The following is a 24,957-nucleotide window of genomic DNA, read 5'->3' on the forward strand; positions in this document are numbered from 1 at the left end:
TTTCACTCGCTGCCAACAGATAGTGTTTTGGAGACACATAATGAGTCATTAGACCTTTATATAGATGATGCTTTATAAAGAATAGTTATTGACATCTGTCCCAGTCCCATCATATACAATCGACACAGTTGAGTTTGTGTCTAAGAGCTGGCTTAGATCTAGTATTACCTGTAGACTTAAAGAACCACCTAGTGGCCTTTCGTTGCAAAAATGGCAATATATTCTGAGTTTCTGGTCCATTATTGGGTTGACAGCCCATAAGTTGACCCTTATATGGTTGACGGGTACAAAGTTTGTCATGTCAATAGGTCGACATGTAAGAGGTCAACAGGTTCAAATAGTCAGCACAGGTGTTTTGAATGTGCTTTTTCAGCTTTTTTCATCCTTAACCATCCAGTAGTGCTATGATCAGGAATAGTAAACTGTAACCAGGACAGCATTAGCAGGTATTACAACTGAGTCCGCATAAATCTAGCCTCCTTGCACATTGAGCAGCCCTAGTAGTGACTCGGTAGCACTGAGTGTCTTTTGTGTGCAAGTTTTTTCTTATAATGCATCAAAACTGTGTGAATAGGATGCACAAACAGTGTCTGCTGATTATAATTCTGTTTGACTTCGAGTGTATCTGCATATGAAATAAGTGTTTTCCAGTAGAACACTGTAACGTAGTATTTTGCATGCAGATACACCCGCAGTCGTCCACAGTATATAGACTCACTTTAATCAACCAAGGCTGCTTGTGGTTCACACCATTTTGCGAATTAGACTCCTTGTAATGGAAACGGTCACACACTAAGACACTTTGGGCGAAATGTAATAGGGTGCGATTTTTGTGACATGTGCGATTTTTGGTCAAAAACGGCCGAAATCGCACATTTTCCGAAAATCGCACATTTAATAGGTTAAAAATCGCGGTAAAAAGCGCACTTTTTACCGCGAAATCGCACATTTTAAAGATGCGATTTTCAGTCACACTGAAAATCGCATCCAGATGTTTTCCCATTGTAAACTATAGAACTCGCATATGTAATAGGATGCGAGTTCTAAAGTCGCATATGGGACCTTACCAAAAAACGCAAAAAAAATAGACCAGCTTCTTGCTGGCGATTTTTACAGAACCATGCACAAATCTGTGTGATCTGTGCATGGTTCTGTCCAAAAAGAGGCTAAAAGTTAAAGTAAAAAAAAAAACGGCGTGGGGTCCCCCCTCCAGAGCATAACCAGCCCCGGGCTGAAAGAGCCGGTCCTGGTTTCATAAAATCACAGGAACAAACAAGTTGGGGTTCCGTGCATTTTATAAAACCAGCACCAGGCTCAAGGGCCGGTCCTGGTTCCCAAAATACGGGGGACAAAATGACTAGGGGTCCCCCGTATTTCAAGAACCAGCACCGGGCCCAACCAGCCAGCAGGGTAATGCCACAGCCGGGGGGAGACTTTGGTACTTATGTAATATCTGGGCTCCCGTTTTTCTTATGAGACCGTGTCCCCTCGCGGGGCTCGCTGCGCTCGCCACGCTTCGGGCACGGTGGCTCGCTGCGCTCGCCACACTATATAAAATCAACTCCATGCGTATTTGGATAGTAGGGGTATGAAAAAATGGGTTGCATTTAACATGGGAGCCCAGATAATACATAAGTACCGAGACTTTTTATACAAGTCCCCCCGGCCAAAGCATTCAGCCCTCTGACCGGTCAGCATGGGCAGGGGTCCTGGGGGAGTGGGGACCCCCCCAAAGAAGGGGTCCCCCCCCTCCAGAACTTACCAGCCCATGCTGAAGCCCGGGGCTGTCCTCGATGCCCCTGGGCTGTGGGCATCGAGCTGATTAATTGTGTAAAAAAATAGAGAAATTCCTATTGTGTATTGCTGTGGAACTATGAGTCCCAGCAAGCCTGCACCACATGCAGGGACTTGGAGAACCACAAGTCCCAGCATGTGGGGCAATAAAGGGCCCGCTGGGACTAGTAGTCCCACAGTACTACAAATAGTTAAAAAAGTACACAAACACACTGACAGTACAACTTTAATACACACCAAGCCCATTCATCCATACTCACCTATGTTGCCACGAAGCTTCGGTCCCCTTGTCCAGTAGAATCCAGAGGGGAGGCTGTGGAGAGAAATCATACTCACCACAGACGTCTTCAGCGCTTCCCCGGGTGCCCAGCAGCATTCTTCCCACGATCACCGTCCTCCGGTCTTCTGTTTACATCTGGGGCTCCGCCCCCCGACCGGGACTTAGGCCCGCCCATCAGCCAATCATGGTCCTTGAAAACCGGCATGCCGGGTCATGATTGGCTGATGGGCGGGCCTAAGTCCCGGTCGGGGGGCGGAGCCCCAGATGTAAACAGAAGACCGGAGGACGGTGATCGTGGGAAGAATGCTGCTGGGCACCCGGGGAAGCGCTGAAGACGTCTGTGGTGAGTATGATTTCTCTCCACAGCCTCCCCTCTGGATTCTACTGGACAAGGGGACCGAAGCTTCGTGGCAACATAGGTGAGTATGGATGAATGGGCTTGGTGTGTATTAAAGTTGTACTGTCAGTGTGTTTGTGTACTTTTTTAACTATTTGTAGTACTGTGGGACTACTAGTCCCAGCGGGCCCTTTATTGCCCCACATGCTGGGACTTGTGGTTCTCCAAGTCCCTGCATGTGGTGCAGGCTTGCTGGGACTCATAGTTCCACAGCAATACACAATAGGAATTTCTCTATTTTTTTACACAATTAATCAGCTCGATGCCCTCAGCCCAGGGGCATCGAGGACAGCCCCGGGCTTCAGCATGGGCTGGTAAGTTCTGGAGGGGGGGGACCCCTTCTTTGGGGGGGTCCCCACTCCCCCAGGACCCCTGCCCATGCTGACCGGTCAGAGGGCTGAATGCTTTGGCCGGGGGGACTTGTATAAAAAGTCTCCCCCCGGCTGTGGCATTACCCTGCTGGCTGGTTGGGCCCGGTGCTGGTTCTTGAAATACGGGGGACCCCTAGTCATTTTGTCCCCCGTATTTTGGGAACCAGGACCGGCCCTTGAGCCTGGTGCTGGTTTTATAAAATGCACGGAACCCCAACTTGTTTGTTCCTGTGATTTTATGAAACCAGGACCGGCTCTTTCAGCCCGGGGCTGGTTATGCTCTGGAGGGGGGACCCCACGCCGTTTTTTTTTTTATTTTATTTTTTTACCCTAAATCGCATATATGAAAATGCGCACATTTTCATGACTGAAAATGCGCACATTTTCATGACTGAAAAGCGCCCGAAATCGCGGCAAATCGCATTTTTTGCCGCTAATTCGCATCTCATTACATATGCGAATTCGCGGCAAAAAACGCGATTTTTAAAGGTGCGATTTCTGGCGAGTTTGGAACTCGTCCAAAAATCGCACCCTATTACATTTCGCCCCTTATGTGAATCGGTAGTACTGATGTTACACAACACGTGATCTGACTTGTAGCGCACAGTGGATAGATCTATGCTGACACAACTGTAGTAACTGCATTTATTTTATATTTCATTTGCAGCTAGTCCTGGATTTGCTGAAAAACCTACCACAAATGTTCACCAAGTCATCAGAAACACAAAGTGCTCTGGGGCCAGCACTGCAGGCAGCGTATAAGCTGACATCGCCCACTGGTGGCCGTATTACGGTTTTTCAAACACAGCTGCCACAGCTAGGAGCAGGAGCATTAAAGCCCCGGGAGGAACCCAACCAAAAATCCACTGCAAAGGTGCGGACAAAATCAGGCGGACAAAATCAGGCTAACAAAACAGAATGCTTCCACTTACCAGTTGTTTGTGCAAACTTCACATTTTTAATTGCATTTATTTACATGACATTGTAAATTGATATTTGCTGTAAAATAAGTATTGAAAATGTAAATTAAATGTTCCATAGTTATGTTTAACCCTTTTGAGTGCCAAGTGGATTTGTAAAAATAGGTGTGAAACTTGCAAAAGCAACAATTTTATTCATCATATTTACCTTGTATAGAAAATCTTTTTTTTACAAATTTTTTTTATTTGAATTTTTATAATAAATGTGAGCGGTGCTTACAATTTTAGCAGATGTTTTGCACATCTCTCACACATGTTGGCACTGAAAGGGTTAATGATGTGAGTGCAGATGTTTAAGTAGTTTGATTAAGATCTATAAATGTATTGGCACATGATAGGTCTTTTTGATTTGTCCAAGAACCATTCTGGTTTTCACCACTAATGGGTATAATTCAATTTGTGCATATTTTTGGTACAGTTGGAAAATCGAAAAAAATAAAATTTTGGGAAGTTTTTTTGGTCGACCGATTAAATTTAAGTGCCAATTTTTTAACTGTCGATGCAGTCAAATATTTAACAAAGTCGTACCTACGTTATTGGAAAAAATATCCGAAAGCGGCCTTGTTGAATAGGTATGTCCGGATTTTTCAGCTAGTTGAAAAATCCAAACAACATTGATATACCCCTCTAGAAGGTGGGGGTATATTCAATGCAGGGTAAAGACTGTCGGGCTGGCCTGCTGGCCACCGTGACCCTGTCCCGTTCCCGGCCGGCACAACACAGATTTGTCATGCAGGGTTTCGATATCCTGCCTGCCGAGCGTCGAGAAGGGGTCGTGGCCGCCAGAAGCTGACTGAAATTGTTGAGCTTCGGCCGGGAGTTCTTCAATTCCTGGACGTTCTTGGCAGAATATGCCTGACTGCTTGTGAAGTCGGGCACGTTCTGCGGAGATCCCTGTTCAATGCTTTTGGGGAAGACAGCATTGAATAGGGCCCCGCTGCTATTTCCCCCATTGGGAAGAGCGGCGGGAGATTGAATATCCCCCTAAAACATAAATTGCTATATTAGCATAATTTGCAGGAACAGGTTATTTTAGTCTTTATTAGTAATTTTATGTAGAATATAGGTATGAGTGTTTTTTTTTTTTTTTTAATCACTTCTACTGCAAGCAGTTTTGTATACTTTATTTATTTTTTACAAACTGTTTAAGTAGGCTAGGCTATAATAAGTATAATCAAACAATGTTTTTTGTTTTAAATACATGGCAATTGTTTTGTTAACAGGATATCCATAATTTGACACCAGCGACTGATTTTTATAAGAAATTGGCTTTGGATTGTTCAGGGCAGCAGATAGCAGTTGACCTGTTCCTTTTAAGTGGCCGCTACTCTGATTTGGCTTCTCTGGGTATGATATGTGGCTGTACTTTTTTTTATTTTGTTTTGCAGTGTCATGAAGTGTCCTCTTGTTATCATGTTACAGGCTAACTGCTTGGGTTACACATGTTGTTTCAGGTTGCATTTCCAGATACTCAGCTGGAAGTGTTTACTATTATCATGCTTACCATCATCAGCACAATCCAACGCAAGTGGAGAAGCTGCAGAAAGAATTAAAAAGATACCTGACCCGGAAGATTGGCTTTGAGGCTGTCATGAGGATAAGGTGTACTAAAGGTCTGTTTCACAGCCTTCTTTTTGACCATGTGCCTTAACACAATGGTTCTCAACATCAGTCCTCAAGTTCCCCCAACAGTTCACATATTGCAGGTCTCGTTACAGAATCACAGGTGAAATAATTAGCTCCACCCGTGATCTTATAAAATGTTTCAATGAATGAGTGCACCTGCCAGGTGACCTGGAAAATGTGCTCTGTTGGTGGGTACTTGAGGATCGAGGTTGAGAACCACTGTTTAAACAAAGGTCATACCATATATTTGGGATGGGTTTAGGCTGCCGCCTCTATATAGTGGCACATTACTGGGTTACTCCAAACACAATACCTTAAAATAATTAAGACAATACAATTGGTGGAACACTTTCTTGTTTTTATGCTTGTTTACATTAAGACTGGTTGGCTTAGTGTGTGCTTGGTATATTTAACATTGTTTTTTATCTTCTTTTGCTTGGGAAAGGTGTATTTTTTTTTAAAAGTAGCCGAAAATGTGTTTGAAGGAAGGTGAATCAAACCTGATGGTTTCCATTTTCTTTTGTAGGCCTTTCAATACATACTTTCCATGGAAACTTCTTTGTTCGCTCCACGGATCTCCTGTCTCTTCCAAATGTTAATCCTGATGCAGGCTACGCTGTACAGATGTCTGTGGAAGAAAATCTGACCGATACGTCTTTAGTGTCCTTTCAGTCTGCTCTTCTGTACACTTCCAGCAAAGGTTTCACTTTCTTTATTTTTATTTTTGGGCCAAATAATGGAATGAAGTACAGTGACAAATGTGTGGTTAAGTGAAATTCAGAAATAGGGTCATGTCATTACTTTGAAACTGATTCTTTATATAATATACTTTTTTTTTTTACTTGAAGCACTTGCATTGTCACAATTTATACAGTTAGCAAGTACAGAACAAAACTAACAACTAGGCAGAGTTAAAATTAAACTTTACAATACAGTTGAGCTCATTCACATAATTTGCCATGCTAGAAGAAACATAATCAGATTGTATGCAATGACAATTGGTTAAAGGTGCCCACAGACGCATCAATTATCGAATGCGTTTTGTACTTTTTAAGTACAAAACGCATCTTGTGTACAATTATCGGGTGGTGTTTATGGGCTTGTGCGATGCGATGCGCGTTCCCGGGAGCCCGATATTGTATGTCTAAAAAAGTACGTGCTGCACATACTTTTTAGACTGCATCTGTAAATTAACCTTACAAACATGGGTTAATCGCATCGCATGCATCCAAGTGCACATTGCATAGCAAGCTGGAAGAAAAATTGTATAGAACCATTGTACAGTCAAAAACGCATAGCACAGTAAAATTGATGCGTCTGTGGGCACCTTAAGTAAAGGATACAAAAGCTAACTAAATATTGTATGAATCTGCAGTATAATCAGATACTGTGCTTCAAACCACCTTCAATTTCCTAACTTTTCCAAACCAGGGGAAAAGGGCACTGGAGCTATGACCATAGCTCATGTCCTAGGAATAAACTTTTATATGTCACTTTTCTAAGCACGAAATGCAAAAACATAATAAAATTTGGATTAAATAGCCAAAAATGTTGTTGAAGTGTAAGAGGGGCCATGTGAGCAAGGTGACGTATCGTTATGATTATATACTCATCAGTGTAAAATGTCGCTACATATGAAAAGGGGCAGAGAAGACATAACTGCACACATAGGTGCCAATGCCTATATGGCTTTAAATTCAAAATGATGTGAAAACACATAGGCTAAGAGACATTATATGAGATAAGTGTTAAAGTCGAAAAGGCTATGAAACAGAAGTAGAGCTGGCATAGGGAATAAGCTGCGAGCAAGCACACTAGAACATTCAATTCTGTCGCATTTAGTAAATATAATGACGTTTGCAACATTTGCTGCCCCCTTAATTATTATATGAGCACTGTAATTTACAAACAATGCCCCAAGATATAATGTGCAGAAGAGTTTTTAAGAAACGACCCCAAAAAACTAAACAAGTTAACAATAAAAGTTATAGGCTAACTGGGGGAAAAAAGGGGCAAAAATGACATATCACAATCAAATACCTTCGTCATTAAGAGAAGAATTTAGAAGCATTAGAGTACGTGCTGTTATTATATTATAGAGTCGCAATACAGAATTGTATGCACTTCTATACACATGTGCCATTCAGGTAACAGCACCTGGGGGACCGTTAAGTGGAGATGGGATGGGTGGGATGGGCGGTGGGTGAAATAATAAACAAAGGTAAATTAAAAATATCCAGAGGGATGACACAGAAATGAAATTGGATAGTTTCAAGTCTGCAGATAACAGCCAGTGGTGCCTGAGCTGACCAATAGACATCTGCCTTTGAGATAGGCCACAAGCTGCTAAGCAGGGTCTGGTATAAGACCGGGGTACTTGTGTATTATGACGGCACCCATCGTATCGCATACCACTAATTAAGGTATGCGATGGACCCGATTTCAGCCTTTTCCCGGGCTGAGTATACAATTTTAAAATCGGTCACATCACATGCCATTACAATAGCATGCGATGCGATGTGATTTGCCATTGAGTCCCATGTTAAATGGCACCCTCAGACCCGATTTTTAATTGTATACCCACCCTGATGGGTAAAAAATCTAAAAATGCCCCCACATTGTAAACGGCCCCCCACTATCAACGCCAACCCGAAGCCTGGCGAGCGGCGGCGGTACGCGTCCTCCGACCTTTTCATACCCCCACTATCCACGTCGGAGTGGAGTCGATTTTATTAAGTGTGGCGACCGCAGCGAGCCACCAAGCCCAAAGCATGTCGAGCGCACGCGCATTACTTCACAGGTATTCAAAGGTCTTATAATAGCGGTTAGCACATCCAAGCCGTTTCATGCCCGAGCTATTTGCATGCCAACTCTTCACAGACAGAAACAGCTTTAAGTCGCTTTACGTGAGTCCCAATTACCAGCTAGAGTCAGCTACTCTGCAGATGATACTCACATCTTCCAGCAGGACTCCTGCTGTGGGTTTTGTGTCCTCGCACCACAGTGGCACAAGTGGCTGATAGTGAGCCTACTGGGGACTATTTGTTTCACAAAACACCATATTAAGGCAAGTGGTACACTATTTTACTAACTGAATTCCGGAACATTTATTTACAGTTTCTTATATAGCGCAGCAGATTCCGTTGCCCTTTACAATAGTAGACAGTGATAAAGCAAACTGGGTAAGAACAGACAGATTTGGAGGTAGGAGGGCCCTGCTGCAAGTTTACAATCTATAGGGATATAGGATGGAAACACAAGGACAGGCACCAGTAATAGCATAGCTTGTAGGTCCAGAAGGGAAGGTATATAATACATAAGTGCCTCAGAGGGTTATGCGTGTAGAACTTAAATATGATAGGCTTGCCTGAAGAGGTGAGTTTTCCGGGAACACTTGAAAGTTTGGAGGCTAGCGGAAAGTCTTATTGTGCGTGGAAGGGCATTCCATAGGATGGGAGCAGCCTGATGAAAGTCCTGTAATAGTGAATGGGAGCTAGTGATCCGTGCAGAAGAGAGAAGCAGATCTTGTGCAGAGCGAACATTATTTATACCGACTCCAGTATGCTTCTATTAATTCTGAGGATTACAAAATTCTATTTATATATCAGAGTGCTGGAGAATGGATATATATTAAATCAAGAGACTGAAAATTGACACAAAGTATATATGGAAATGAGGCTCATAGGTAAATAATTACATTTTGAGAATTTATGTATACATGTCATTGTTTGTATTGATTTATTTATAGGTGGCCACCTAAGCATTACGCTTTTAGTTCAATAAATATTTTCTTTTTTTATTCCATTATATTTATGTTGTGTTATTCAGTCCATGCTGCAAATTCACTTTTATCAGCACAGTGTTTCTATTTAGTATCAAGTGTCCTCTTGACTTGCTTGAGGAGAATGTATCATCTGATGTTTATTTGGCTGCAGGATAAATTCTGAAAAGAACAGTACTTTCAGTCAGTACAGCCAGCCTATAGTTTTGCTTGCAGCAGTTTAGTGTGTTTACGATTGCTTAAACTGCAACGTGATTGCAGTTCAGGATGAACATTGATCCTGATGTTTATCTACAGCTGTACACCTGAGTATTTCTGACCCTGCACAGGCTTGCAGTTTCAGAGAGAAACTGTGGTAATTGCATATGTGTCAATCTTTGGCCACAGCAGAGGCGTTTGTATTTCTGAGATGCGATTGCAGGACATATTCTGCACTTGCGCTTATGTGATCCAACCTGAATAACCTCCATATCCTCACAGAGCATTGTACTGATTAGCAGCACGGTGTTGCTGTTCTTTTATTTAAAGTGTGCAGTCAAACTGTAGTTACATTCATGCATGTGTCATTCTTTTTCTTCAGGAGAGCGGAGGATCCGTGTGCACACAATGTGCCTTCCTGTTGTTCCAGCGCTGTCCGACATCTATGCTGGGGCTGATGTGCAGGCAGTGATTGGACTTTTGGCCAATATGGGTAGGTGTGCAATGTTATCGTGGCTCACCAATGTATTGTGTGAGAGGTAAACTCTATCCTCATAACTACATATCTTAGCCTTTCACATAATAAAGTTGAAATCCATTGATATACTACACTTATCTTAATAGAAATTTAAGATGCATTGTTCTTTACTGCTAAGGGGTAATATAATACCCATAGCACCCTAACAAGGGGAATACCACTGCATAGAAGTTTCCCAAGTGCAAATTAATATGGAAATGTAAATCATTTCATAAATACAATGTACAATTCACAGGAGGAGATTGACCTAGATTAATTATTGCAACTGGGACAGCAAAGAAAATGTCAGGATTAATGGCATGGTCATATATGGAGATATAGGTAGGTTGTGGCAAGTGACAGTAATGGCGGTGTGGAGAAGGGTGGTCCTACAGAGGATGAGAAACCTGTTGGATCAAGGGAACCAAGTTTACAGTTAGCAAAGGCAAGTGATGTAGTAGGGTCTATAGTCCTCCTGAAGAAAAGGTTGTGATAGTATGAGAAAGGAGGGAGTTTTTGTAGTCTGAAATAAATAAATATATATAATCTATTGCCATTTTTGCGGCAATGGCCCCTTTGCGCCGATCGGCAGGTGGGGCATTGAATCTCACCTGTCATTCAGCTGTCAGGCTGACCGCAAACGGACCAGGATAACGGCTGTCGGCAGGGATCTACAGCCTAGATCAGTGGTCAGGGAACTCTGTCCTCATTACGCCACGCAGTGCATGTTTTGCAGGTCTCCTCACAGAATCACAAGTGAAATAATGAACTCCACCTGCGGACCTTATAAAATGTGTCTGTGAGTAATTCCTACACCTGGGTACCTGCTGGGTTACCAGCAAAACATGCACTGTGTGGAGTAATGAGGACCGAGTTCCCGGACCACTGCCCTAGATTGAATACCCCCCTAAGTCTCCAAATACATGAAAATTTACACAATTATATAGATAACACTCTGTAGTCTACAGCAGGGGTAGTCAAACCGGTCCTTGAGATCTACCAACAGTCCATGTATTCAGTCACCTAGCTGGTGCACAGCTGTAGTCATTACTGTCATATTTTCAAACATGCTCCATTCATTCCTGCTATAGAGCCACAGGTTGCCTGAAAAACATGAACTGTTGGTCGATTTTGACAGGTTTGGCCACCCATGGTCTACAGCAGTGGTAGCCAACTCCAGTCCTCGAGAGCTACCAACGGTTCACATTTTCCAGACAACCTAGCTGCTGCAAAGGTGCACTCATTACTCACTGGCACATTTTAAAAGATCCACAGGTGGATCTAATTACTTCACTTGATATTCTGTGAGGAGATCTGGAAAACATTAACTGTTGGTAGCTCTCGAGGACTGGAGTTGGCTACCCCAGGTCTACAGTGACTTAAACCCACAGTGAAATGTCTGGGCTCTGTGTTTACCGGTGGGTTCCATTTTACTGTCCAGCACAAGCGGTAGGCGCATTGTTGCTTGGAGCAGCATCAGGTGGGAGGAAAAGCTTTCTCTACTGTACTGTCGTCGTGCTGCCAAAAAAACGTATTGTGTTAAGCAGAGGCTTAAATAGAGTAAACAAACCTGTAGGGCTGGGGTAGCCAACTCCAGTCCTCGAGAGCTACCAACAGTTCATGTTTTTCAGACCACCTAGCAAGTGCACTCTTAACTCACTGACACATTACAAAAGATTTATAGGTAGAGATAATCACTCAACTGGTAATTCTGTGAGGAGACCTGGAAAATGTTAACTGTTGGTAGCTCTCGAAGACTGGAGTTGGCTACCCCTGATGTAGGGTTTGTAAAAGTTAAATATTTAAACTGGAGCATATATTATATCAAACCCTACTATATCTCTACTACTACTATCAGAGATCGCGTATGAAACACAAAAATCTATTTTGCTAAAAATAAATGTAAACAATGAAAATAACGCATAATCTTTTGCACCTTTTGCAGCTGTTGATCGATCCATTGCGTCAAGCTTGAGTGATGCTCGGGATGCTCTAGTAAATGCCGCTATTGACTCTCTGTCTGCTTACCGCACTTCGGTGCTAACTGTGCAGCAGCCAGGTCTCCTGGTGCCAAACTCCTTGCGTCTCTTCCCTTTGTTCGTGTTGGCCCTCTTAAAGCAGGTTAGTTCTTTTCCCATACTTCTCAAATCTCTCCATGTACATACAGATATTACATATAATTACTTAGTCTTTGACTTTAAGTCCCAACTCCCCTTCCCCATGTTTGCTTGCTTTTATTTATGCATATGTGCTTAATGACAAATTATTGAAATAAATGAACTTGGGTGGAATCTCATTGTACACCATAATAAGACATGGGATCCTCTGCACTAGCCTGAAACTTGGTTTTTGCTATGTAAATTATATTGTATATTAGGCATTCCCCACCTTAGTCCTCAAGGCTCATTAACATAGTGATATCCATGCTTCAGTACAGGTGACTTAATTATTACCCAAGTTATTTTGATTTAACAGTAGTGGTTATGCCTGGATATCACTAAAACCTACACTGTTAGACTCAGTACACAGTACTTCTATCAGTTGATCTGCAGATATTTCTGGACTGATCTAGCAGCATGTTCTCCATACATACTGCCCGTTGTGACTGCTGTATCCACCCAGTTGAGCTGTTAATCACCGTCTCTTCTGGCACGCGCGGATGGCCCATACATACCACATGATGCGCTGATATATGTTTGCATATATTAGTTGTGTTGCACAGCTGACACAATGAGTGGGATGCTCTAACCCAGAAATGCGTTAAAAACCCAGTTATCTGGTTTTTACCGCATTTCTATATTTTGTAACCCCCCAGTGTCAGCGCTGCTTTTGCTGGCGATTTACCTGCAGAAGCCTATGGGCTTCTTTCCGCAGCGCTGTGTGAGGGGTCGGTCATGGATCCCTCTCAGTATGCCCTTTGGCCGGATCTGGCGCTCTGCGCATGCGCAGATGGATTCCTGGGTCTCAGACCCGGAAGTCCAGCGCCAGGACTTATCGCAAGAGCTGTCCCTTGCTTTATTGATCGCATATGTAAGAGCAAACGCGATCATTAACTATGCGAAGCCCGGCAGAGGGGTCTGCAGATGTTAGAACATCCCGCCCCATATGTCTGAGTGATAATGTTGATCATCCAATGTATCTGGTAGTGTGTACCCACCATTAATGTTGCTTGAGGACTGAGGTTGAGATAGCCTTATATCGAAAAGGCTATATTCTGTATTAGAAACTGGGTATGTTTGTTTCATGTAAGATGACAGTTTGCCACTTATGGCCAGACCTACACCAAATAAAAATAGAAATGTGTATGTTCATGTATTAAGCACTACTAAACTATGTTTCCGTTGGTTGTCATGATAATGTGCTTTCTGCAAAAGTTACATTTTTCTACTATAATCATGGACATTTTTGGCACGGTTCTATGCCACGGGTGTAGTGTGTTATGCAGACATTCCAGATTTGGACATGGTCATAATGTAGATGTCTCATTTTTGTAGTGCTGGAGGCCTAATCTTATATTCTGAATGTCTGCATAATGACTACACATACTGCGTAAACAAGCACATTTGTTTGCAGTGTTTTACTAGGATTCACATGGAAATGTGGTTAGGACTCTGCCAGTCAGGATGCCTGTCTGAATACTGGCATCATTGGAGATGTCAATAGCCAGCATCCCAACTGGGGTTGTAAGCATGCCGATGTCTTGTGGAGGTTAAGGATACGCTGTGTGGGGAGGGTTAGGGTTATGCTGGGGGGGTGTTTAGGGTTATGCTGTTTGGGTTTTCGTCAATGGAATGTATTTTAATTGCCCTCATTACCAGTCACTTTGGAATGTTTTTGATGAGAAAAGTAAGCGCACAATAGATTGCATCAATGTATGGTGCTTCCCTTGTCATAAGCAATGCGTGATCACACTTTTCTTATTGCCGATTTACAGAAAGCTTTCCAGACTGGAACAAATGCAAGTTTGGATGAAAGAACAAATGCAATGTGTCAGATTAAGAGCCAGCCACTGGTGTATCTTATGTTGATGACCCACCCTAACCTGTATAGAGTGGACAATCTATCGCTTGAGGTGTGTTTTTGATCAGTTTGCTTTATTTAACAGAACCACTGCATATGTAACTTCTTAATAATCTGTATAAACTTTTTGTTGCTTATCAATATTATGTAAACCTGTGCGCTGTCTTTCACTTGTCTTCTAAGCCACTTTTTTTTTCAGATCTACAGTTTGTAGTAAGGCACCCAGGTCACCTGTGGCAGTTTGTAGTAAGGCACCCAGGTCACCTGTGACAGTTTGTAGTAAGGCACCCAGGTCACCTGTGACAGTTTGTGTCTTGATGTCTACTGCTTTTTGCATGTTTCTATGCAGGAAGGGAAAGTGACCTGTGCCTGCTACAAATGTAGTATTATGCCGAAGTCTCTTGCTATATAAACAGTGTTAAAAATGTAGTAAATGATGCCTAGATGTCTGGGATAGATCATTCACCACAGGCTTAGACCATGAAGCATTGTGAAAATGATATTAAAATTGGAGCTACATTGAGTGACTAATACTTTTGAAACTAATCCAGGGAGCCCTTAGCATCAATGACAAGACCATACCTCAACCGCCCATTCTGCAGCTATCGGTAGAGAAGTTGAATAGAGATGGAGCCTACCTGATGGATGCTGGCACCGTAAGTACAATAGAATACTGTGTTAATTCTAATTCTAACCACTATACATGGTCCTCCCTGATGCAATGGATGTGTTTTGGCATGCACAATTTCAGTATTTACTCCTTTTTATATATATATATATATATATATATATATATATATATATATATATATATATATATATATATATATATATATATATATATATATATATATATATTGCGGATGCCATTTTGGCTGCTTACCTGAAAATGTATCATTGTACTGTCCTTCAAAGACTGATTCTATTTCTTAACCCTTTGAGTGTCAATGATTCTGTGAGTGATCCTCAAAATTTCCACTAAAAAAGCCAGCATCACTACCAGTGACTGTTCTTTTAGTATAAATAAATACAAATAGAGCCAAGTCAATTCATTGAAGTTCAGTAAAATATTGCACCCAAAAAAACACATGGATTTGTAGCCTTGGAGTGTATTTTTGCAACAAATATGTGCTTTTTTTCCTATTAATAATGAGTTATTTAAAAAAAAAAAAAATAGCTGCTGAATTTTTTATATTTAATTGGTGAACCTATACACAAGCAAGCAAACTAATAACCATCAATAGAAAATACTATTTTTAAAAAGTAATTAATGTGAAAAAAAGTTTGTCAAAAAACAAACAAAAACACCAAACAAAACCCATCATTTTTGATTAATTCAATATTTTAATATCCTACCAATATACCATCCTGCATGGATTATTTATGTGCATATTAACAAGTCATTATATTTGCTATATATTATTTGTATGACTATACCAATTTGTTCTTCTGTTATGAATATTTATTGCGTATTACATTCTATCTGACCAGATAATGCTCCTGTGGGTGGGACGCAGCTGTGGGCAGAACTTCTTATCTCAAGTTCTCGGAGTTGCAAACTACTCTGCAGTATCCCAAGACTTGGTTTGTATTCTGTACACTATTTTTTCTCATAATTTGTTCCCATTTAATTAACCAAAAACATTTATGTTTGGATGTTGTTAGAACTGGGTACTGTGCAGACTCTTGCCTTTTAACTTTGCGATCTCCTAGCCAAGGACATTTCTCATCTTTTGTTGTTGTATGGCATTTAAAAAGTGTTCCCTTTGTGTACATGCACTAGCTGTGTAAGAGTTCTGTCTCTCTTCTGCATGTGACCTTAGTGACCGTTTACTGTATTGCAGTACTTGTAATCAGTGCAAGGACTCTGGCTAGAGTACAGTAATTAAGAAGTGACACTTTGTCTGTGCTAGTTGGTTGTGTTAGCAGAGTTTGAGGCAAATGTAGACAAGACCTAGGAAACCTGTCGGCACAACTCAACAGTTAGGTAGCATGATTTGGTTGTAGTTTATATACTACACATATGGGTAGTCAAATTAGTGATACAATTGGTATGAGTATGGATACTACTTGCTAGCTACAAGTAGTACCCATACTCTTATACCAATTGTATCACCAGAAATACTGGTTTAACCCCTTGGGTGGTATGGCTGGACATTTTCCGGGCTCCGCTGCGCTGCTGGCGGGCTGTCCAGGAACATTTCTGGGCTTACCACTAATATGCAATAGGTGTGCACCAGTGGTGTCCAGGTGTGCACCACTGGCGTACCACTTCTAGAGCCCCTCCCCTGCTTGGGCAGGGGAGCTCCGGCGTACAAACGCGGGCGTGAAAGTGAGGGGAGGAGGGCTCCTACATTCTGTGGTGGGTTTTGCTGTTGCAGGACAAACCTGCCCTGGTAGGTTTGTCCTGCCCCAGCAAAGCCCACCACTCAAGGGGTTCATTTACCACCTGGATTTATGAACAAGTCTGAAATTTACTTGATTGAAATTGAATATATGGATTTTTATTTTGTCACGTAGGTCGTTGTTGAGTAGATTTTCAGTGAAAAGGCAATTTATGTAAAATTGGAAGATTCTTCATACCTTTTACTTTTTATCATTTTCTTTCCAACACAACAGACTCAGCTGCCTGATCTGAATACAGCTGAATCCTCTAGATTGATGGCTTTTATCTCTTGGCTCAGAGAGCAGAGACCTTTCTTCCCCACATTACATATAATTCGGTAAGTGAGGACCACATTGCCGTGTAGTAATTATTACAATGTATTTAGTTTCTAACATATATTTGGATGTATAGCTTAATAGTGTTCATTCTAGTAGCCAATATCTTTGAAAACCCATGCAGTTCCTCTTACCTGCCTGGGGTGCCGCTGTCTGCTGTAGTGCTTCTAGTAGTCTGGTCTGTATATTAGGAAAAAGGGACGGGGAGAGTCGGTCGCACAGGATTTATCCGGGTAACCATATGTGTGCTTATCTGTACCCTGAATTTGATTGTATCTTGGTCAAATTGACCCTAGACTGGACACAAAAGTTTGGTAATTTGACAGGGGAAAGGGAGGTATGTCTCTGCCTGGTGCACAGATTATCAAGGAAATTTTAAAATGTAACCTTTATTCAATTTTTTTAAAAGTTGCGAAATATAGACAAACAGTGAAACATGTAAACACAAGACAGTGTATTTTAAAAAAGGAAATAAATCCTTCACTCAGTGTGGTCCAACTCAATATCCTCCTTTTTATTGTATGTATTTAGCAATGGATGTGTTTATTGTGTACACACTCTTATTATTCATTAACTTTCACAATAAAGACTGTCCCAAGAGGTCGCCTAATAGCATCAGCCGGTATCAGGAAATGGTCTGATCCACTAGTAGTAGGTATCAGAGCCCACGTCCTTTATCTATTATTGCTGATCACTGTTACAACTAGCAGTGCCCCGCGGATCGACCCTTACTTGGTGTGTGCCTGGTGAGATCTGCCACCTCTACACCAGCACTAACCACCTTGTATGCGAGGGAGAGCCGCCTTGCTGCACTGCCGTATGTCGGGCCCGGAGGCTCCGGCGTGTATCTCACACCGTCGGAGACCTCCGCCTGCTGGGAGTCAGAGATTAGGCGCTGCGGACGTCACGCACGTCGCGCCTCTGACTGAGCGGTCCAGTGAGAACTGGCGAGCCGCTCCGACTTAGGTAAATTATGCTAATACAGATCAAAATACATTTGTAATAGGGAAGGGGAGAGGAGGATAGCACACACTGAGTGTTTAGGTCAGCGTACGCTTCGCATAGGAGCTTCGTCAGCACTGATATGCAAACCAGACCTGTGCTAGAAACACCACAGCAGACAGCGACACCCCAGACAGGGAACATGAACTGCATGAAGTTGTTGTATCTGACGTCCATTTAAAATAGGGGTCAGCAATAAAGGCGTATGGTATAAAAGGTCAACAGTGTCTAATTCGAGCCCAAAAGGTCGACTAGCACAAGGTCAACATACTGTAGACAAAAGGTAAACATGGAAATGGTTGACATGCATTTTGTGTTTGAGGGTTTTTTTTTTTTTTTTTACTGGTGTCAATTTGTACATTTCATCACATGGACCCTAGATGAGTAAATGTGTCCTCTTGCATAGCCGCTTCGCTCTCCATGCTTTAGGCATTGCTCTGCACACATAACCGTCGCAGTTGGAGTCCACATGGATGGTAAAGCATGACTTTTTTTTTTTTTTTATCTCTCACATTGGGCATGTAGGTCTATGCTGTACAACAGCAGCTGGAGGGCATTTTATTGCCAAACCCTATTTTAAAATCTCCTCCTTTCACCATCATCTGAGTTGTTCCCAAACCTGGGGTGCCTTGGGGGATTTGCATGGGTGCCCTTGATTGGTGGTCCATGACCCATTTATATATGGCTGATGTAATTGTGGACAAACAGAAGTGAATCCATTACCACATAATTGACCCTAAGGATGAAATCTGAACACAGTATATTTAATTTCATATTATTTTTAGATTTTCTTATTGACAAACATTTGGCCCTAGGGGTTTTGTGAAAAAATTCTGTGACTCAAGGGCACTGTGACTCATAAAAGTTTGGGAACCACTGATCTAAACCCTTAATGCACTTTCCTCCACCGCTAAGGTTTGACTAAGGGTATTGACGTAAGGGAGATAAATGTTTTAAGATAAAGGATACTCAATACAAGTGAATAATAACAAAACAGACCTGTTCTTAAATGCTTCTAGGGACAAGAGTTCATGCTGCAGATGTATTAAGCCTGATTAAGTGATAAAGTGGAAGGTGATAACGCACCGGCCGATCTGCTCCTAACTGTGTTGTTGCAGGCTGAGTTTGCAAAATGACATTTAGTGGGTGACTGGCTGCTGCATTATCCTCTTTCAATTTATCCCTTCTCCAGGCTTAATACTTCTGCCCCCATGGTCTTTCAACTATTTTTAGACGGTTGAGTATACGTTATGTTCTGTCATCACATCCCAACGGGTTTTTCTCTACCGTCCAATGGGATACTGGGCTTCACTACTATGGGGATTGAGACCTCCGCAGGAGAGACAGGCACATAAAAGAACTTTCAGTGTGGGTGCACTGGCTCCTCCCCTCAATCTCCCTCCACTAGTCAGTTTTGAAAAATGTGCCTCAGGAGAGGCAGTGCTTCTGGATGCTCCAGAGTTTTTCTACATTTATTTTCAAAGTTTGTTATTTTGGGGCGCTGTGGTGACCACACAGCTGTCCTGCTTCGTGGGTGTCAGGGGAAGGGTCAGTCCCCGACCTCTTCAGGTGCAGAGCTGACCCTGCTACAGGACAATTCGGTCCTGCGTGGGGCTTGTCACCGCACAGCATTGCGCTGTAGCGAGCAAGTCCCCTAGCCGCCGCACACCCCTGACAGGTCTGAAGACTTCAGTGGTGAGTACAGGCTGGGGGTCCCACAAGGGGTCCCCGCAGCCATTTCTGGTGCGGCAAGACGACGGCTAGTAATGGCGGCTCTCCAGCAGGGACTGCGTGAACACAGCGTCTGGTAACTGGCATAGGGGTGCTGCCGCTGGACCACCAGGGACACCCCTCAGGTTATAATGTATTATATATATATTTTACACCTTTATTAATGTCAGTATAAATATATAGAAGCGCCAGCTCCGTGTACAGGGGGCGGGGCTTCACTCAGAGCGGGACCAAGCTCTGCTGGGCGCGCGCTGTCACTTCCTGCTTCTTCACACGCTGCCAGACTCCATTACAGAGGGCTCCTCACTGGCGTGGTGGATCCGAGTACTTGCAGCACGGCAGAGACAGCAGGTTTTTTATAGCGATTTAGCGCTGCTGCGCTATCTGGCTTAGTCAGACACTGTGTTGTTCAGATCACTGTGTTTAGCGTTACCAGCTCACCCAGATCTGTGAGTTCAGGTTAAGGGTGCACTTGGCTCCCCAATTGCTCTGTTTTTTCTCCACTGCTTAGTCACAGAATACAGCATAAAACTAGCACATAGTCTGTTTTTCACATACAGCGGTGCGGTGTGTGCACGTGTGTGACTGCGTGGGGGTTGTGTTGTACTGTTGTACTCTGCAGTACTGTCTCAGCATGGTGAAAAAGTTCACTTGTATGGTGTGTAGCACCAAGTTTGTGCCTAAGTCACAGTCCCAGGTTACTTGTGAGGCTTGTATGTCACCACAGCCCAGTAGTGCTGACACCCAGATCAGTGGGGTACCCCCACAGCTTGTGGGGCCGTCGCAGGCAGATGAGCAGGAGCCTGCTTGGGCTTCCAACATAAAGACCTTGTTGGACTCTGTGGCTTCACAGCTTTCCACTAACACTCAGCAAACGCAGAGGGTTCAGAGGGAATTGTCCATGTTAGCTGCCAGGGTGGATATTCTTCATACCCTTAATGTACCTCCTCCTCCCGCACAGCCTCAAAAAAGGCAGGCTACTGCAATGGATCCTGACACAGATGATGACGATAAGGACATATTGGAGGAGGGTGAGGAGCAGGTTCTGCAGGAACCAGCTCCTGAGGCGGCAGTGCATGGTCCCGAGCCGCTTATCAGGGCCATTAGGGATGTTTTAGATCTCCCAGTGGAGGCATCCGCAGAAGGAGATCCTTTCTTCATGACTCAGAGGAAACAACCAGTATACTTCCCTGAGCAGGCGGAGTTAGGGCTGTTTCACACAGTACGGTTCCTGCCGCACGGTGAAATCCCGTACGGTCAGGGAGCCGCGCCGCACTCAGAATTTTATAATGGCAGGGATGGCCACAGCCCGGCAGCCGTCCCTTCCAGTGGGGGGATCCGGCTGCAGCCGTGCGGCCGGGCCGTGGCCGTCCCGTGTGAATGGACACAATAGTGTCCATTCACAACTGCTGAGTGCGGCACGGCTCCCTGGCCGTACGGGATTTCACCGTGCGGCAGGAACCGTACTGTGTGAAACAGCCCTTAGAAACTGTTTTCAGGGCTGCATGGCAGAACCCTGATAAGAGGTTTACTCTTTCAAAACGGTTCACAAATGCTTATCCCTTTGAACCTTTGGGCAGAAAGAAGTGGGAGGAGCCACCGGTAGTGGACTCCTCTGTCTCCCGCCTTTCTAAAAAGGTGTTGCTACCAGTCCCAGGGGTATCCACCCTTAAGGACGGGGCGGACAGGAGGCTGGAAGCTACCCTCAAGTCCATATATACGGCTAGTGGGGCATCCCAGCGCCCAGTTTTAGCCAGCTGCTGGATGGCTAAGGCAATTCATACATGGTCAACCCAGATTCAGGAAGGGTTGTTGGGTGACATGACTGTGGCCCAGATAGGTGACAGCCTGCGTCACATTCAGGATACCGCTAAGATCCTGTGCGAGGCGCAAAAGGAATTGGGCGCAATAAATGCGCGCAATTCAGCCATGGCGGTTTCAGCCAGACGGGCTTTGTGGCTGCGTCAGTGGTCTGCAGATGTAGATTCAAAGAAGAGTGTGGAGGGTATTCCCTTCACAGGAGAATGGCTGTTTGGGAGTGAATTAGACGGTTGGATTTCCAAAGCCACGGCAGGAAAGTCTACCTTCCTTCCATCAGCTCCCACGGCTGCAAAGCGTACCTTCACGGGTGCTTCCCAGCAGTCCTTTCGTGGGAACAGGTTTCGCCCCAAGGCTAGGGGTGCCTCCAATGCCAGCAGGGGCACGAGAGGCAAGTTTAGGAAGCCTAACACCTCCAACACCCAGGACCGTCCAAATGCCGCGGCTTCCTCTAAGCCTGCAGCATGACGGGGTTTTCCCGCCACGAGACTCTCTCGCGGTGGGAGCGCGATTGTTGCATTTCAGCCATGTGTGGGACGCCTCGGGTCTGGATTCCTGGGCCAGGGGTCTCATTTCTCTAGGTTACAGGCTGGAATTCGACAAACCCCCTCCCAGACGATACTTCAGGTCGGCACTTCCAGCATCCCAGGAAGATCAGGTGCTCCTTCAGGGGGCCATTACCAGGCTGCTTCAGTCTCAGGTAATTGTACCGGTGCCAGACACGGAGCAGGGCCAGGGATATTATTCCAACTTATTCCTGGTACCGAAGCCAGACGGCTCAGTAAGACCCATCCTGAATCTAAAGTCACTGAACCCCTTCCTGCGTGTGTTCAAGTTCAGGATGGAGTCCTTGCGCTCTGTGATCGCCAGTTTAGAAAGAGGGGAGTTCTTGGCCTCTATAGACGTCAAAGACGCCTATCTACACATTCCTATCTGGCCCCCACACCAGATCTATCTCAGGTTTGCCTTGGGGAACGACCATTACCAATTCCGGGCGTTGCCTTTCGGCCTGTCGACGGCCCCGCAGGCTTTCACAAAGGTAATGGCGGAGATGATGTCACTACTCAGGCTCCGAAGGGTGAATGTAGTGCCATACCTGGACGACCTGCTAATAAAGGCAGGGTCGGCGGAGGCTTTAAGCAGTGCTCTCAATCTGTCCATACAGGTTCTAAGAGACCACGGGTGGATCCTGAACATGCCCAAATCATCGCTGGTTCCGACCCAGAGGATGGTTTTCTTAGGCATGATCCTGGATACATCGGAACAAAAAGTCTTTCTACCAATGGAAAAGGTCACTGCAATACAACAGCTGGTCAGGGAGGTCCTACTTTCACCTCTGGTACAGATCCATCTTTGCCTCCGGCTTCTAGGCAAGATGGTGGCTTCATTCGAAGCAATTCAATTTGGCCGCTTCCATTCCAGGACTTTTCAACTGGATATTCTGACAAAACGGTCCGGCTCCCCCCTGCAGATGCGCAGAAGGATTGGCCTTGCAACAAAAACCAGAATCTCGCTACAGTGGTGGCTAGATTCATCCAATCTGTTGGCAGGCAGACGGTTCCAGATCCAGGACTGGATTCTGGTAACCACGGACGCCAGCCTGAGGGGCTGGGGAGCTGTGACACAGGGAGTCCGCCTACAGGGTCGATGGTCTCCACTGGAGTCGGGACTTCATATCAACAAGCTGGAGTTGAGGGCGGTCTACTATGCCCTGTTACAGGCAGCTCCATTGTTACAGGGCAAGGCGATCCAGGTCCAGTCGGACAACGCCACCACTGTGGCCTACATAAATCGGCAGGGTGGTACCAGGAGCATGCCTTGCATGAGAGAAGCGTCAAAGATTCTGTCCTGGGCGGAACAGAATGTCCAGGCCCTTTCTGCCATTTTTATCCCGGGAGTCAACAACTGGGAGGCGGACTTCCTGAGTCGTCACGATCTTCATCCGGGAGAGTGGGGCCTTCACACTCAAGTGTTCGATGCCATAGTGGATCTGTGGGGGCTCCCTCAGATCGACCTGATGGCTTCACGACTGAACCACAAGGTAGCAATGTACTGTGCACGGACCAGAGACCCAGGGGCGATAGCAGTGGACGCTCTCACCTGGACCTGGGAATTCCAATTGGTGTACCTGTTCCCACCTCTCCCATTGTTGGCTCGGGTGCTAAAGCGGCTCCGGCATCAGGGGACGGAGGCCATACTGGTGGCGCCAGATTGGCCAAGAAGGGCCTGGTACGGGGACATTCAGGCCATGCTAGTGGAAGACCCGTGGCGTCTGCCCCTAAGAAAAGACCTGCTCCTCCAGGGCCCGTTCGTCTTCCAGGACTTACAGCGGCTACGTTTAACGGCCTGGAGGTTGAGCGGCAGATCTTAGTCCACAAGGGTCTCCATCCCTCTGTCGTCACTACAATGATAAAAGCCAGGAAGCCGGTGACGGCTGCTCATTATCATGTAATATGGCGCAGATATATTGCCTGGTGTGAGAAGAATGACTTGCCTTCGGCCAGTTTTCGATTAAACAACCTGCTACGTTTCCTTCAGGCTGGTTTGGATAAGGGTCTCAGATTGGGTTCCTTAAAGGTCCAAATCTCCGCGCTGTCTGTGTTTTTCCAGAAAAAGATTGCGGCCTTGCCGGAAGTGCAAACCTTCTTACAGGGGGTTCTGAGGATTCAGCCCCCCTTTGTGCCTCCCACTGCACATGGGATTTGGAAGTGGTTCTTACTTTCTTAAAATCAGCCCGGTTTGTTCCACTGGAGGAGTCTGAGCTACGACACCTCACTTGGAAGACTGTTGTTCTGCTGGCCCTAGCTTCGGCCAGGAGGGTGTCCGAGCTTGGAGCCTTATCCTGTCGGAGCCCTTACCTTGTGTTCCACAACGATAGGGCGGAACTCAGGACTAGACCACAATTCCTTCCAAAGGTGGTGTCAGGGTTCCACCTAAACCAACCTATTGTGGTTCCTTCTAGTGCAACACACCCGGATATACCAGATACCTTGGATGTGGTCCTCACCCTTAAGGGGTATGTCAAGCGCACAGCTAGGATCCGTAAGACGGACAGCTTGTTTGTGCTTTATGATGTGCAGAAGAAGGGTTTACCGGCTTCAACGCGTACCATTGCCAGGTGGATAAGATGTACTATCCAACAGGCTTACGCATCAGCTGGTTTATCGCTTCCTTTTTCAGTAAAGGCTCATTCAACCAGGTCTGTAGGTACCTCTTGGGCGGCTGCTCGAGGGGTGTCGGCAATGCAGCTCTGCAGGGCCGCAACTTGGTCAGGGCAACACACATTTGTGAAGTTCTACAAGTTTGACACCCTGGCCAGGGAGGATTCCCAGTTCGGGAATGCGGTTCTACAGCAGAGTCCGCACGTTCCCACCCGTTCTGGTAGCTTTGGGACCTCCCCATAGTAGTGAAGCCCAGTATCCCATTGGACGGTAGAGAAAATAGGATTTTGGGTACCTACCGGTAAATCCTTTTCTCGTAGTCCATATGGGATACTGGGAGCCCGCCTCAGTGCGGCTGTTCTGCTGTCAGATCCTACTTCATTGTTAGGCTTATTGCCTTGTTTTCTATAGGATAATTAGGACTATAGACTTGTTCTGGTTTACAGGTGTCCTCTTAAGTTGTTAGGTTTTACCTCTTTTATATGTTTTTTGTTCGTTTGGGTGTGCTGGATGAATCTCACCACAATACATTATCACATACTCCTCACATGCTCTCCTTC

At 44.7% G+C, this 24,957-nt stretch overlaps 1 protein-coding gene across 1 annotated transcript in view; it reads left to right on the plus strand.

Moving 5' to 3' along the window:
- SEC24A (SEC24 homolog A, COPII component) overlaps positions 1 to 24,957 on the plus strand; it is a 90,237-nt gene that overhangs the window by 60,249 nt on the left and 5,031 nt on the right. Inside the window, exons 13-22 of the mRNA XM_083181802.1 lie at positions 3,510 to 3,716; positions 5,046 to 5,169; positions 5,277 to 5,435; positions 5,975 to 6,148; positions 9,810 to 9,920; positions 11,890 to 12,065; positions 13,879 to 14,016; positions 14,516 to 14,620; positions 15,456 to 15,548; positions 16,584 to 16,687. Of these exons, the coding sequence (XP_083037928.1) occupies positions 3,510 to 3,716; positions 5,046 to 5,169; positions 5,277 to 5,435; positions 5,975 to 6,148; positions 9,810 to 9,920; positions 11,890 to 12,065; positions 13,879 to 14,016; positions 14,516 to 14,620; positions 15,456 to 15,548; positions 16,584 to 16,687 (1,391 nt within the window). The remainder of the gene's footprint in view (positions 1 to 3,509; positions 3,717 to 5,045; positions 5,170 to 5,276; positions 5,436 to 5,974; positions 6,149 to 9,809; positions 9,921 to 11,889; positions 12,066 to 13,878; positions 14,017 to 14,515; positions 14,621 to 15,455; positions 15,549 to 16,583; positions 16,688 to 24,957) is intronic.

This window comes from Crinia signifera, chromosome 4, assembly GCF_055691185.1.
Source record: "Crinia signifera chromosome 4, ASM5569118v1, whole genome shotgun sequence".
Classification (NCBI taxonomy): Eukaryota; Metazoa; Chordata; class Amphibia; order Anura; family Myobatrachidae; genus Crinia; species Crinia signifera.